This window comes from Tinamus guttatus, unplaced genomic scaffold (assembly GCF_059628265.1).
Source record: "Tinamus guttatus ecotype Peru unplaced genomic scaffold, ASM5962826v1 Tinamus_guttatus_pri_ptg000046l, whole genome shotgun sequence".
Taxonomy (NCBI): Eukaryota; Metazoa; Chordata; class Aves; order Tinamiformes; family Tinamidae; genus Tinamus; species Tinamus guttatus.
In genome coordinates this window covers 1,712,912-1,728,716 of record NW_028288580.1, presented here as the reverse complement: position 1 = coordinate 1,728,716, position 15,805 = coordinate 1,712,912, and the positions used below count along the sequence as shown (strand labels likewise).

General features: G+C 46.2%; 1 protein-coding gene and 1 long non-coding RNA gene across 4 annotated transcripts in view; both read right to left on the bottom strand.

Annotated features, from left to right (window-relative positions):
- Positions 1-15,805, bottom strand: part of LOC148595929 (uncharacterized) — a 227,433-nt gene that overhangs the window by 13,973 nt on the left and 197,655 nt on the right. The gene's annotated exons all lie outside the window — the stretch shown is intronic.
- SOBP (sine oculis binding protein homolog) overlaps positions 3,372-15,805 on the bottom strand; it is a 96,577-nt gene continuing 84,143 nt past the window's right edge. For all 3 annotated transcript variants that reach the window (XM_010228401.2, XM_010228402.2, XM_088538373.1), the window contains one exon: positions 3,372-5,339. In XM_010228401.2, the coding sequence (XP_010226703.1) occupies positions 3,387-5,339 (1,953 nt within the window). In that variant the 3' untranslated portion in view covers positions 3,372-3,386. The remainder of the gene's footprint in view (positions 5,340-15,805) is intronic.

Below are 15,805 nucleotides of genomic sequence, written 5' to 3'. Positions count from 1 at the left end.
TTCAGATTTTCCAATTAGGGGACATGGGGAGCAAGAGAGAAGAAGACAATTCCCTGGACATTTTTTTCTCCCAGGTTAGTGCGGCCAATGCAATATCAAACTCTTAACAGTCCAGTCAACAAAATCATTAGTGCAAATCCTACCCTTTTTGTGTTTTATTCCTACTAGGAAACAAGAATTTATCCAAGAGTGTCAGTGTGCAGTGAGAGATCCTCCTTGCAGTCGTGCTGCTGATGGAGCAGGGGTTATTTTCAGCCCTGCCATGGACTGAGCAGGGAGAACTTGCAGCTACGCCAGAGGTCGGCGATATGGTCTAAGAGATGCCCCGATGCCCCATGTACGTGCTCATCCTGTCTGTACAGACCCGTTCTGAGTGCTGGGGAGCCTTCAAACAGAGGGCCAAACTTCCTGAGGGCCAGAGAAATAAGCAGCATTCCCCCAGAGTGGCTATTAGCAGCACTTGCAAAAGGGGACTGTGCATGAAACCAGAGAATCCTCACCTCAAATCAGTCATCGGGACGGCATACGTCAGTTATGCGTGCCTCGAGAGTCTCAAAACCCACCAGCATTTCACTGTGGTACCCACTGGAATGAGATGGTTATCACACTGTTTATTTCTGCAGAGTATTTGGGCTATCCTCTTTCCCTGGAAATACACACAGATCCGGGTCTCGCATATCTTTTGTATAGAGGCCACTGCTTTTCTTTTTGCGGTGAAAGGAGGGGACAAACAGAGAGTGACTCGTAGCCATTGCTATGCTAGTACCCAAACACCCAGGGCACAGCAGACACCTACACTGGGCTTTCTCTCTCTTCACTTTCCGTGTCTGTGTAGACATCAGTGTCGGTGCCAGTCAGCCCTAGTTTCCTGCAGGACAGGACAGGGGGCCATAAGTGCTCCTATGGCATGGGTCATCTGAACCGTCTTGGTGTCGCCTTTAGGATGTGCTCAACTGCCTCTCTGTGGTTTTAAAGAGGGTTTAAATAATTAGCTCAGCTGTGTCTTCCTTACAGAGGCCTATATTGGATCAGATTAGTCTTGCCTGGTCAACAGGCAATCTTGCCTTTCCTGTAAGTCAATCCTTACTCTGAGACTAACAAAAAGTATGTAAAACTCTCAGTGAATAGGAAAATAGTTAATTCTCAGGAAAACCAAAGTGGCAGTACTTGACATTGAGATATTATAAATGGTTGAGGCCAAAAACTGCGTGATAAAGCATCCTTTTTGTCTTTTCAATGCAGCTGCTTCAGTTTGTCCACTTTCTCTGTCAGACTCTATCTATGAAGTGATGTTGTGTGTAATTGTGTCAACAGGGAAAAATAAACAAGCCAGGGAAGTCAGAACACCCTCTGAGCGTAAAGGCTTTGACTTTGGAGGATGCTGAGCTCATCCTGGCAGGACCTCAGAGCGGCAGCTTCACTGCACCCTGGATGTCCAGGTGAGTGTAGAGTACGCAGAAGTAAAAACACGCTAAGCAGCATCAGCACACAAACATTCGAGTCTCTTCACATGGGCTAGAAACAAAGCATAGATCTACAGGGAGCTTGAGGAAGGCAAGAAAGAATGTGGTAACCATTGTTGTCCCCAAAATAATAATAATAAAAAGGCATGCAGTCAAATAGCAGCATTTGCCCTACATCAAAGTACTACCCCTAGGTGCGACACAGGTACATTTGGACAACCTTTCGAGCTCCAAAAGATGCATGCTGGGAGCTGCGATAAAGATGTTGATGCTGAAATAAACAAATGTCAAAAACAGGTGGATGTGTAGTCCATGGCTCGGGGTGGAGGGAGTCCCCACTAGCAGGGCCTAGGGGAGTAGAAAGATTTTAAATACTCATTTAGCTTCTGCGTTATGGTATGTGTTGATTATTAGTTCAAGAAAGTTACAGATGTCCTCTGTTCTTACAAATGTATCTTTTAAATGTGTCAGCACATGCCTAGAGCAAAGAATAATGGCTCTGTTCCACCAGAGAAAGTAAATAAATACTGTGTGGGAGCAAAGGAAGTAACATTTCCAGCACTGCAGCCAGAACAGGGAATGCAACAGTCACGGAGCAAAGAGGCAGCCCTGGCCATACTGCAGCATCTTGGCTGGTGCAATTAGCCTGCCCTGATGGGGCAGGAGGATACTGCACTATCCCAGATTCCATAGGCTGTGCTGCCTCCGAGAGCGGAGCACAAGCTGTTGGCGGCAGCATTCGTGCTGCACTGCTGCAGTCACTATTTGCGCTACCAGGGACAGGGATTTACTGGAGGCTACAGAGGATTCCGCGATTGTAATAAAATCTGGCATGTCACCAAGCCACATCCGGCAAGTCATCAGTGTTTTCCTGCTGAACAGATTCTTGTAACACCCACCATTTTCCCTTTTTCTGAAAGAAGCTCTCCATGCTTGTGAATCTAAACAAATGCAATTACACTTGTTCCTTGCTCACAGGATTGAAGCAATAGACATATATTAAGCTAACAGTTTTATAAAGGCACCGTTTGGTCAGAGGGATTCAGCAGGCTGGGAGCAGGGAACGCAGCAGGGTTTGGCCTCTGCAGCGTTGCCTTTGGACAAGACACAACTGTTGGCGGGCTTATCTGTATTTCTGTCTTGCCTTGAAGCCCTTATCAGAAACTATAACATCTCAACCACTCTTCTAAGGTGGGAGGGACCGGGCATCAAGGCAGATAACCTGCGCAAGAGAGGAAAGGCCCTTGGTCCTGTTGCAGGTGCCCTTTGCCCATCGGCAGCCTATTCAGCAGAGAGCTGAAGAGCTGCACAAAGGAGCAGTCCCAAACAGCAGCGGGCCCCAAGCACCGATACACGGACACCAGCGGAGCAGAGCCCGGGAGGAGGACTCGCTGCCCTGAGCCCATCTGCAAGCCGGTGCACTCCAGGAGCGCACTCCGAAGCCAGGCGCTTGGGGCTGACCGTGTGGTGAATCACCTGGACCCGAGCTAGCAGCAAGCAGCTGGGCCGTCCTGTTCTACGCTGTGCTGCGAGGCAGGATCAGCCACAGCCGTGAGGGCTTGAGCTGCTGTGTAACTCGGCCCGAATAAGTAAGGAGATGAATGGCCCAGGCGTAAACCATATCCTACACAGAAAACCACTGATTTTGACAAACACAACACAATAACTTCACAGCCAGCACCATCACAAGATGTTCTGTGAGCAAAAGTGTAATGAGGCTGCTGATGGATGAAGTACTGACAGGTACAAATGCAATACAACACAAAGAACAATATTAAAACATAAATACCAATAGTTCTCTGAAAGTGCTGATAAATCGGAATCTGTATCTCTCTGTTCCACAAAGGCCACATCTGCACAAGTTTGGCCTCACACCTGAAAATACTCTACTCACATAGAAGGCAGTAGTGATGACACAAACCTTTACTTATTCTGATTTCGAATTCGGAGACACCTCCTTTTCAACGGCGGCTCCAGATCCTCTGGCCCTGTGCTGAGCATTGGCGTTGAGATAATGCACGGCGCGATGGCAGTCTTTTCTGCTGGTTTTGGCACAGGCTGGATCACGCAGCCTGTCTTGGGGAGCATCCGCAAAGCATACGCATGGTCCTCGTCCGCTGGGTTGTTGAGGTTCGGATCTTGCTTGTCTCCTGCCGCGAGGGGCTCTTCCCCGGCCTTCTTGCCGGCCTCTCCCTCGAGGTGGCAGTTTGACGTGCAGTTGTTCTCCTTCACGGACTCCAGCTCGCTCACCGCCAGCTCCTCGGGGGGCTGAGGCTTTTTGGGCTCCGGGGGCGGCTCCGGGTTCTTGGAACCCTCCGTGCTCTTTGTGCCATTCACAATGACGTTGCAAACTGCTGCACCACTTTCTAGTCCTGAAGTGCTGGAGGCCAAGGAGACAGGACAGCAGTGCGCTGCGTCACCGCACGGCAACGCTTTTGAGTCAACTGGGCTGCAGTTGTCCCTGCAGTCACTGCAGTTCCTTTTGTCTGAGCTACCAAAAGCCAGATTTACAACACTATTGGGTTCACGTTCAACTTTCACTTGGGCATGTAAAGCCCTGTGGATAACATTGTGCAGCCTAGACCGGTGGCCTACCGTTAGGTCTATCACACCATCCTGCGGACCCTGTAGCACACCAGGGAAACCAAATTTACTGTTCACAGGACTACTAGGTCTGACAGTCAAGTCAACAACTTCGTTTTTACTGTGCTCCTGAAGCACTTGAGCTTGATTTAAGGACTGGCCTGAGCAGCTCGGTGACGAGTCTGAGGATTTAGAAGATCCTTGCTTGGACTCTCGAGGGGACGAAGAGTTATTGGCTGGCTTTGCCCCAGGCGTCTCACTGGAGGTGCTCGGAATGAAGTTCTCACCGTTGCTGGAGAAGCCATTGGGAGGCTTGGAATCGTTGATGTGAGGGATGGGGATGGGAATGGGGATGGGCACAGGCAGTGGGACAATGACAGGATATGGCACTAAGAGAGTCGGGGGTGGCACCAGCGGGGCGAGGGATGGCAATCCGAAGTTCATCATCTGCGGCATGGGCATAGGCCCATTTGGCATCATGCTGACGGGGGGAAAGGGCAGGCTGGGCAGCGGAGCTCCAGGAGGGGGTGGTGGCAACAGCCCTGGCGGGTTCCCCGGCATGGTGGGTGTTGTGGGGGGATGGATGTGAGGGGAGAGCATTGGCCTGTGCATGGGGCTGGAGGTGGGGCCCATATTTCTGGGACCACCTGGTGGCGGACCAATTCCAGGAATCATTGGATTTGACAGAGGGCTGTTAGGATTTGAGGCATGGTGGGGCGGCCCACGAATAAACGGTGGACGGATTTGCTGCATAATTTGCTGCTCCATGAATATGGGCAGAGGAACTGGCCCACGGTTTGTCATTACCATGGGAGGACTGCGAGGTGGGACACCAATTGGAGGCACAATGCTAGCAGGTGGCTGGACAGAAACCGGTGGAATATTTGGATTCTCACTGATGGGAATAGGTTTGGGAACTGGCGTGGGGATTTTAGTGACAGAGCAGTTGGCAGTGTCAGATGGAGAGGCAGTGGTAGACGCTGATGGTCCAGGACCTTGAATTTGGCCAGCTGCAGACGCTGGGGATGGGGCTTTTCTCCGAGCATCTGCTAGCGGTATATTCCAAGAATCTGGAGTCAGCAGCTGTACCCCAGTGCCTTCTGCTTTATTTTCGACTGGAGGATGTAATGTACTGCACAGTCCAGCTGGAAGATTGGCCTGTGTCTCTTTGTAGAAAATGTCCATTTTGTACTGATTGAGACATTTTGCACTGCAGAACTGAAGCCTTCTTTCCCCGTCCCCAAAATCCAGATACTCTTTTGTGTGTCTTATGTGCTTACACCAGTCACATACCTACAATACAGTAATAAAATTAAATCAGGTAAGAAAAGCAATCTTTTCTTCATAGCGTTATTTTAAAAGTCATTTTTTTCAGTTGCTTTCTAAATAACCACATTAGCTTTCTAGCAGGAAAGAAAAAAATAGTCACGTTTGTGAAAACTATGCTTATTGGCTCCAAAACATCAGCAAATTGAATTTAAAGAATTCATTTTAAAGGGCCACTCCCTTTTCATTTCTCCCATGATCATAATTCTGCCTGGCACGGTACATTATATAACCGACATCCACACCTCAGAGAATAATCCACAGCTGGTGCAAACTGTTGTAACACATATATGTGCATATGTTAAATCCATATGAATAGGGCTGTGATTTCTCTTTAGTGGTAATCTACACACACCTATACCATCTGAGATGCAATACTATACCCTAACTACGATAACAGGAAAGGACTCAAAAAGCTCCTGCAAAATGTGAAATCATTACCGCTAAACAGAAACACACAAACATTTTGTATTGTATTATATTTAATCAGATAATAAGTTGGAAAGGCATTTAAAACTGATATGACCAAAAAAGCATCATTATTCCTTTGCCCTTCATTCAAGCAGAAACTTTGAAAGAGTCAGGAGATTTGTATAAGATTCAAATATTCCCAATCTGTGATGTTCTGACAAGTTGGAATTACTTTCTGAGCTATTGGCCCACTCTTGTATACTAGTCACTTTGAGTAAAACTTTCAGGTGAGCAAGGTACCATTTAACAATTTTTGAAATACTATAGGAGAAAAAAAAAGTTTGCATTACAGGCTTTTTTGTTTATTTTTTTCTCCCTTTCCCATTTCATCCTTTTTGTGTGTTACTATCAGTGCGGAGAAGGCGTAGCTGATTTTTTTTTTTAAATAAGACTGCAGAACTAATTAAGCTGTGAAAGGTTTTCCCAGTTGTAAACCACTAGACACCAAAGTTCAAAAAATAGTCATTCTAGGCTTCAGAATCCATTACTTCAGAGAAATTATTGTGATTTCATTAACACATTAATTTTGCAACACCAACAGCTCTCACAGATGGTGAAGACATGATCTACAATTCAAATATGACTCTTGTTTGCACAAATGCCGTTCCTTCATATGGCATTTTAAACAAGAATTAATATGAGTAATCTTGCCATAGCTATAAACAGATAAACAGATGTCAGATTTTTCAGTGCCTTACTTTTTTGACAGAATTTTACACACGAAAAAAAAATCCCATTTTTGTCATTTGCATTAGTTCTCAAAATATTCCGTTGACAGAGATTTTTGGTGCTTTCACTCAGCATGGTGAGCCTATGACCATGTCAGAATGCATGATGATATTGCTTGTTCTGCCTTTTTCAAAAACCCTGTATTAGCTTGCTTTAAAGTGACTATATCTTTTGTGTGAGAAAAGAATATGATTTTGAAAAGACTGCATTAAAAGGATAATTAATTTTAATAACTATTGGCTATATAAACAATTCAAAACAACATATGTCGGGCATTTGATTACCCATCTCATTTAACTCTCAGCTTTCCTTTAATATAAACAGTGGTGACATTCTTGAGTTTTCAGCAATATATCTTTAATATATCTACAATAATACTGCCCCAGGTATTTGGCGTGTTTATGGGTTTGGCCACCAGCCTGGCAAGTCAATGCAGCCCTGTCGCAGGATAAGACGGTGGAAACACTGTATCCCTGGCTTCCTGAAAATCCACGGCTTGCCAGAGTTTTCCAGGCAGACCTGAAGACGACCTTGTTTGTGAGTCCACGCTATAAAGTAGTAAGTCACTTTACCTCAGTAAAGCTGCTGGATTTACCTAAATGTCATTCAGAGCTCACGGCTGCAGTGAGAAACGCGTTTTGCATCACGTGCATGGAATAGGGGCAACCTGCATCTTGGGCCGCTCTCGCCTCGAGAGCTGTGGGAGGCCGCAGGGCCTCTCCGCGGGCACCCAGTAGTCCCAGCCCAGGCCCGGGCCAGCACGGAACCCACGGGGCCCCTGACCCTTAGAAACCGTGTCCGTTTTCCTGGGAAAGACCTCGAGGAGCTGGTCCCAGACTGCAGTTGGCTCCCTGGCTCAGCCCTGGCATGGGGCAGCTAAGAGTCACCCTTCCTCGGGCACAGAAAACCCACGGGCTCTACGCAGGGCTTGCAAGCCTGGTGTCAGAGCAGCACCTGAGACATAGGAGAGAGTAAAACCAGCCTCCGAGTCTTCCTAACAAGAATCCCCTCAGCGACTTTAATTAAACAGAGTGAAACCAAAGTACAGCAAGAAAACCTTGTGGCATCTTTTCTAATCATTTAATTTTGTTAGTTATCAGTGGAAAAATTCACTGAAATACTTCAGTGTTTTATTGTCATATTGATTTGTTTATCTCAAGTGGGCTCCTATGTCACTTACAGCTAAACAAATATTTTCTCTTCCCCGGTAAAATATTTAGAAATCCTGCTTAGAAATTCTCTACTGACTTCTCCTGTTTTCAATAATTCACTGAGGTATAAGATATTCTGAAGTCTGTCTGCTTCACTCACATATTGATCACAGACTATTCTGTATATTTTATCACTACATAAAATTAATTAAAGACACAGAACTTAAAAGCAGTAATTCTGTTCCTCTGAACATCCTGGATGGACCAAACATCTAATAATTATCTCATTGATTTTATGCAACATCCCAAAGCATTAAAGTGAGCATCAGTGATGAATGTCTATCATTTATTACACTTACATATTCCATTATTTTTATTTCCACTTATCTATTTATGTAAGCAGTAAGTCTATGCTGCTTATTTAAGATACAACTATCAAATGTGCATGTCGTGCAGGTAATAAGATGCCTTAGAATATCATAGCAAAAAGCAGGAAAACAGTCTCTACAACGAGGGGGAAATTACTGGAGGAGAGAAAATGTCACTGAAGAATTAATGAATCAAGTCTGTTTTACAGGATTGATCATTTAAGATGAGGTCAATGAATTTATGATACAAATGGCTCTATCACTAGAGGTAATAAAATGGAGCAATATCATTCATTTTACTTCTAACTAATGACGGGCTCAGAGTAATTACAGAATTCTTCTAAAAGCCTACAGTGATTATTTCAGATGTGAAAGGTGAAACATAAATATCTTTCAGCTCAATAAAATAACATTTTCTTATCTATAAAACACACAGTGAATGTCTTATTTTTTTAGCTTCTTGCATTCCCTATAGAGCGTCGCTTGTTACAGGCACCTCAAAGCCTCTCCTTCCCGTTTGCTTTTCTCCTGCCCTGCCCTTTCCCTGTGCCGCATGGCCACGAGAGGAGCTCGGTCCTCGCAGACCGTCTGCTCGTGCGGATCGGTGGCTCCTGCGACGCTTTCGCATGCAGGGAGTTCCCCCGGCTCCGGCGGGATTAGCCAAGGGAGTTAATGCCACAGGATCACATTCTCAGGGACTGACCCAGCGCCCCCGGAAAACAACGCAAAGGCTCCGCTGCTCCAGTGCAATCCGCTTTGGATCTCGTGCTTAATGCTGGATTCTGCACACCCCAAGACCAGTGGGAGCTTTGCCGCTGACCTCAATCGGCGGCGCAGACACACAGCCGGGGGATTTCTGCGGGAACTGTGGCAGAAAATCCCGTAACAAATGTTAACAAGAGGAATACACAGGAAAACAGAAGGCTACGACGATTAGTTAGTTAATTTGTCAGACATTTGCTAGCAAATGTATGCAAAGCAACCATTTTGTACCTTCCTAACCAAAACGGAGGTGGCACGCTTGGCTTTGTGACCAACCAGCAAAAGAGGATCATGAAAATGTCAGGGCTAAAGGGTGAGATCTCACAAGGTGCTAAGAGATCCCCTAAGCACCTTCATCTCCCTTGGAAAATACTTGTCGTATCATTCCTAGGGAAACATATTTCACATCACAACTGCCAGAACATAAAACCTGAATGACAGAAAGATCAGAAATAAGATAACCACATGTCTCATTCAGCTGTAACACAACAACCCTTAAGAAGATTAAATTTACCTAACTGGGGCATGTCCAATTCCAAACAACAGAATGAACATTTCCTTTAGTACATTTAATGTATTTATATTTTAGTGGCGCATTGCCAGTGTGCTACTTATAAGCTCAGTGTCTAGATATCATTCATCCGCTTTCCTGTGAAACATGCAGCAATCTACACCACTAGACTACTCAGAAGACACAGCATCAGCAGAAATACTACTCGCTCCTGATACGGGAAGACCAAGAAAGCCAGGACAGAGGGATCTTGTAACACTTGTATTTCTCTAGTACAAAGGGGAAGAAAAACTATTCCTCTTGGCATCCATGCCTCTATTTTGATAGAAATGTCCGAAGTCGTCTCCAAACTTTGCCACGAGGTTACCCATGAGGCACAACAGCCTCCCTGCTGTGCTCAGAAGGGCCGTGCTAGTGACCTGAGGCACAGGGAATTCATACTTTTATCAGCTGTCAAACACAGGCGCGAAGTTCATCCATTAGTGCAGCCCATGAGCAAACTCTGAATGATAATTTGGTGTCAGGCGCTCTTTCATTAAGAAATACCTCTGCTCACACCTCTTCCTAGGTGTTAGCATTGACGTTGGCCAGGGAGAAACCAGGCACGAATAAGAGCCAGACGACACCACCGCCCTGTGCACAGTGCTTTGGGCTAGCACCAGCTCCTTCGGAGAGCTACGTGGGAGGGAAGAAAGTGGCTCCGAGGCCAAAGACAGTCCCTAAAACAGCGCCCAAAGAGGGCAAGCAGGGGCCTCCCACCCCGGCTGAGAAGCTCCTCCCTCACACACAGCCCTTGCTTGCAGGGAAAAGCGACACAACACCCCAGCCACACGCTCCTCAGCAAGGCCTCGCGTTCTTGGAGCCTGCCAAATGCAACTTAGAGATGAGGCATCTCGAGATGGCCTGAGACGCACATGCAGAGGTTTCTAGTGAACATCCAGGTAAGTCAACGGCAGTCTTCCCACACAACTACCCTGCCACCACCTTGCTCTCCTGTGCGCAAACTCCCCAGCCAGCTACAAAACCAGCTGCCACCGCCACACGGGAGCCACCGAGCTCGGGCGGAAAAGCTAGGGAAGCACGGAGCCCTTGGAAGGCTATGGGAAACACTTCCAGCAGGATCCCGGAGAGGAATTCATTGTATCGGAAAGAAAAACGAGAGCCACGCCAACTCCGTCTCTGCATCCCACTGCTCAGAAGCACCGGGGCAGGAGCTGTAGCCCTAGTATAAACGCGTTGGGCACATGCAGAGGCCACAGTGTCTGTGGGGCTGCGGCTTGGCTTGCCTCGTGCTGCAAGTGCTAAAGGCAGCCCTGAAACCCGCCGTGACGCTGTGCCCGCTGCTCTGCGCGCACCGCCAAGGAGGAGGCCTCACAGAGCCGCTCGAGCCGACACGGAGCCCCCAGCCACATGGAAGGGGGATGCTCGGCTATTAGCAAACACGCAGAAATTTGTGTGACATAAAGATCGTTCCAGAGCACTAGAATTCCCTTTTAGCGTTTCCTGACTCAGAAACAATGAATATTAAGAGGTGCTGGTGAGGCAGCCTTTCGAGGTGTTTGGGGGAACCAAGCGCATGAAGACAGCGAGGATAGCACTGAACTCAGACGTTCCAGGTCAGAGGGAGGAAGAGGAGGAAGAGCAGGTGAACATGTTCCACCCAGAGACAACGGCAACGGGCACGCTCCTTGCAGAGGTTCTCAATAAGCAGCACAGCAGAAATGTAATTCATAATGTAAAGGCTTTTTTGTTGTTCTTTATCCTAATGCTGCTGCGCTTTTTTCAGTTAGTTGCTGCAAAAGGTACCCGGGTGGCAGTGTCCAGCCAGAAGCAGCAGAGCCCATCGTGGCTCACCACGGCATCCCGCATCTCCCTGCCTGGTCCTACTCCCAGACGGCCTGTGATCATTTTTCTGTAGTGATTGTTCCACTTGAATAGAATGATTATTGTGGAAAAAAGAAAAAAAAAAGTCATTCCAGCTGAAACCTGCTGTGAAGGAACCCCCGAGGCAGGCTCCAACACACTCCGAGAGTTTGCTTATAATACAGCTCGTAGCAATGCTAGGTGTGAATGCAAACACATTCTTATAATGTTTGTAGCTCCATGCAAAAACAGTTTACAAAACAGAACACTGCAGTTGCCTACAACTTAAAACTGTCCTGTGACAAATTTCAAGTCTTCCTACCCATTTGTCAATTTAAGAGAGAACAACGCTTGCTTGTTTGCTTTTCCTTTGGATGATGTAGCCTTCCTAAACTTCTTTCCCTCATGAAAATCTTTACCACAATTTTCTGAGGAAAGAATACTGACTTTATGTCATTTAAATGCAAGACCCACTTGGTCTCCATTTTTCATTCTAATTAGGCAAAAGTCTAAACTACATGAAGCATAAGGAGAAAATAGAGCTATTTGGTAATTAATGGCTAATGATAAATTGATTTCATTTTGGAATCATTGCAGTTGTCATCTGTGGTATTTAAGACATGGCCCTTTCAAAGCCCCTGTGTTCCTTTGTTTTGTTTTGTTTTTTAATGTTCCCAGTCAAAAGCAATGAATGCAAGTTATGCTAATGCCCAGTACAATTCTGGTGTGCTTATTTCATCAGAATGGCCATATATTTGATTTTGTATGTAAACAGCTGAGCTCTGTGTTCAGTCTCAGACTTCAGTCTGAGCCTTTGAAACCACAGAAAGAACTTTGGATCTGAAATCTCTGGTGAAGCCCACAATATGGTGGGTGAAACTTCAGGGAAAATGAGTGCAGCGTGAAGTGGGATTTGCCAGAGGGAGGTTGTCCTCCCCAGAAACCTTTCTGTCTAAAAAACACAGAACGGAAAAATAACAGCATTTAAACCTTAAAATTCTTAATGTGGGGTCTTTACACTTGCACATATAAAAGTTGATTACAGGGCGCATCCTTACTGCTGTCTCAGTGTTGGCCAGGGCTATCGTCCAGCAGTGACATAAATCCCGAATGAAGTTAGTGGGCTGCAGAAGATGAAATGATGACGACAGCGGGAGAGGCAGGGGCTGAAATGCCTCCAGGAGGACAGTTTGGCAGACAGAGTGGCCTGGTGCTGGAGAGCAGCTCCAGCCCAGAAGGCCCTCAGAGGTGAGTGATGTTCTGAGGCAAGGTTAGCAGAGCAGCTACAATGCACATCAACCACTGTGCGTCCTCCTCTAGTCACCACCTTCCCATTAAAACAAAAGTTGTTGGGAGTGGTTGACACTTTGTGTTGGATAATTTTGAGCTTGGGTTTGTGGTCTTTGCTAGAAGACAAACCAAGAAGGCAAGACCAATCAAAATCTGGACTAGCAAGGTGCAGTGTTCCACATACATATTTGGGGTGCAGGGTTCATTCTGGTAAATGAGGCAGCTCCGTTATAACCCAGAGGAGCTCCTCGAGTTCACAGCAGCATGGCCTATGACCCGTGCTATGCGTGAACATAACAGCAGCTGTGCTGGCCAGACCCAGCTTCCGTCTGCGCCAGGAGCTTGGCCCCTACCAGGACAATAAGCAGATGCCTAGGGAGGAGTAGGAGCACAGCGAACATATGTTCCCATTTACTGCACTGTGCATGTGCAGAACTGAAACCTATAAATACACAATAAAAGGAAATTCATCCTGTATCTTCACAGGGCTCCTGGTACGCACAGGGCTCCTGGTAGGAAAGACAAGTTACATATAAATTGCTCATGCAGAGATGCTAAGAAAGGGAATTTTCCTGAGAGCCATACCTACAATTCCCGCAAGGAATCAGACCAAGCCTAGCATTTTCCAAAGTGCCTAGAGAACTCCAAAGCCTGAAAACCCTTTTCAAGAAGGGTCCTTAAAAACTTGTGTCCCACTGCAAGTTGTCTAATCTTTGAGCAGTCACGCAAGAGGTTGTGGGGCAGAACTAACGCCAGTTCATGCCATCACGTCTGCATGGCCCATCAGCCCCTTGCCACAGATCCCAAGTGGTAGAGCAGCATTTGTGTAGTGCTTCACCCACCGCAAAGGCCAAGAGGCAGTTCCTTCTCCCAAATTAGTGTGGTGTGACAGAAGACTGTGCAAGTGTCCGTCCTGCTTCTTAGCAAGCCTAGGTCTTACTTAGGTGGGTTTGGCAGAGCCCGCAGACATCTGCTCCTCGTTGCCCTGAGCTGGAGGGCAATCATGGGAGAAGCCAGCTGAGCAGCAGCCCAGCGGTGCAGACACCACTTGCTAGTCAAGCAAGCTGTTGTTGTGTTTTGTGAGCATGCTGGTCAGTAAGCTCTGACACCTGATCTGCAAGTCCCAGCTTTCCATGATGCTTGCTTTTAAACTTCCCTGTATCACGAGACATTCTAGGGAAATGCAGCACAGCTGGAAACAACTGGATGGAGTAGGTGGAGCTGGGGCCTTGGCGCACCGCAGTGCATCTTTCAACAGCAGGTGATTTTCGTTTATGGCCTTGAAGCTGTGAGCGCCATAATGAGAGCTTTGTTTCTTCCTAAAGATGACAAGAAGGTACCTCCTCAAACTGCTGGCTCAAAGGCCTTTCAGAGTATCAGCACTGTAAACACCCTGTGAGCAGGACAAGAATTGTCGCCTTTGGAAATTCAGGAAACCAAAAGAAAGAAAACAAAACTAGCAGCTGGAAAAACATTTCTGGGCTTTATAAGCACTCTTCACAGTATCCCATGCCTGCCATCAGCTCAGGGCGGTAGGGCAAGGTCGCACTAGGGAATTCCCCCCACGCACTCTCTTTTCCTCTCCTGAAAGAGTGGGAATGCATCTCTTTCCCCAGGAGGAAGGTCACCTCTGCATTGCTGGAAAACCTTCTGCACGGTTCTGAGCGGTCTCCAAACGCGCCATCATAGGTGGCCCCCGAACAGCTTCTCTGTCACTGGGTACACAGGCTGTGGGAGCCGGCAGGGCAGCCCCAGGGACCCGTGAGGGACAGAAATTGAGGGCAATTAAGTAACACTATGAACGGTTGCATCGAGTTCTTTGGGAAACTAGGGACGCTGTTAAATATGGGACAAGTTAGAGGCAGGAGAGCAAAGGGGCACTTTACAACTCCCAAATAGTATCTTATTTCTTATGTGGCCAAAACCTCGTTAAATGAGAAATCTTCACCCGTAACAATCTTATGCTCCCAAATCTGCAGATAACTCTGGGAACCAGATAAAGATTTGTGTTCTATAATTAACCCACCTCTTTATTCAGCACCTGAATAAACATGTTCGCCCTCCTTTTCTGAACAAAACTTTATTCTGGTCATATAGTAATAACACTGTGAGATGGAAAATAACCCATGTGGCTCATCAGTCTAGGATTTATGTCTAGTAATATCTTATATGTATTTTTTCTCCAATATTTTTTCTTTTTAATATTCAAGAGAATATAAAAATAACAATAAAACCCCCTCCATTATGTTTCCAGTGGCTCATAAGATGGTTGACAGGGCTATAAATGTAATAATGAGGTGGTTTGAGGGGCAGGTTAATGTTTTTTGCTCACACATGATGCTTTTAGCCTAAGGCATTCCTTCAGGCCAATACCGCTTCACCTGGGCCAAAATCACCACTGAACACCCATTAAATCACTCAGACTTAAGCGTTATGTTACTGGGTCCAGAAAATATTACGGTAATCCAGATCTGAAATATCACTAGTCCACAGAATAGTAAATAGGAATGCAGTCTGAAACCTTAGGAAACCTTTATTTACCAGTAACGAAGTGCTCTAAGACCAATTCCTCCTCTCACATATTCCATTTGCAGTGGTATAACTAGCACTTTTTTGTGTTATTTCTTCTGATTTATACTCGTACAAGCAGGAAACTTATAGAATAGAAGTCTGTGGGTGCTTGGACTATGTTTTTATTCTTTTCCACCTATCTGTCTTTCTAGGTCAGGGATCTTTGGGTTTTATTATTGCATGTTAATGTTAATTATTGCATGATGCAATAATATTTACAGGTCAGGACCTGTTATGCTCTGTGCTATAAAATATGTATCGCCAGAGCTGCAATTGAACTGGCTGGGTCTCACAGTCTTCCTGGTGCAGACGACCTCCACAGGCACCTTTTCCCACCGTTCCCAAACGTACCGCAGCCTTGAGGGACTGCATCAGTTGATTACTTGGAAAAATGGCGTTGGGAAAAGATTGACTTCATTGTTGCTAAAAATGGATACGGAAAATGAAAGCTTTCCAAGAGCTTTGTTGGGTTTAATCTGTAGAGCTTTGAAAGGAGTTGAAATTGCTCCAGAATTGACCGCCTTTGTTCCACAGTTAGAATTACTCATCTTGGTACTGATAATGGTGCACACCATCCTGCATCCCAGAAAATGTTCAGTTTCAAAGCAGTTCTTTCTTCGGGAAGCCACATTTGACCAGAATAACCAGGGCCAGATCCACAGTCTGCTTGGATCAAGGAAAGGTTTGTCACATCAGTCACTTTCAGAGCAGGACCAA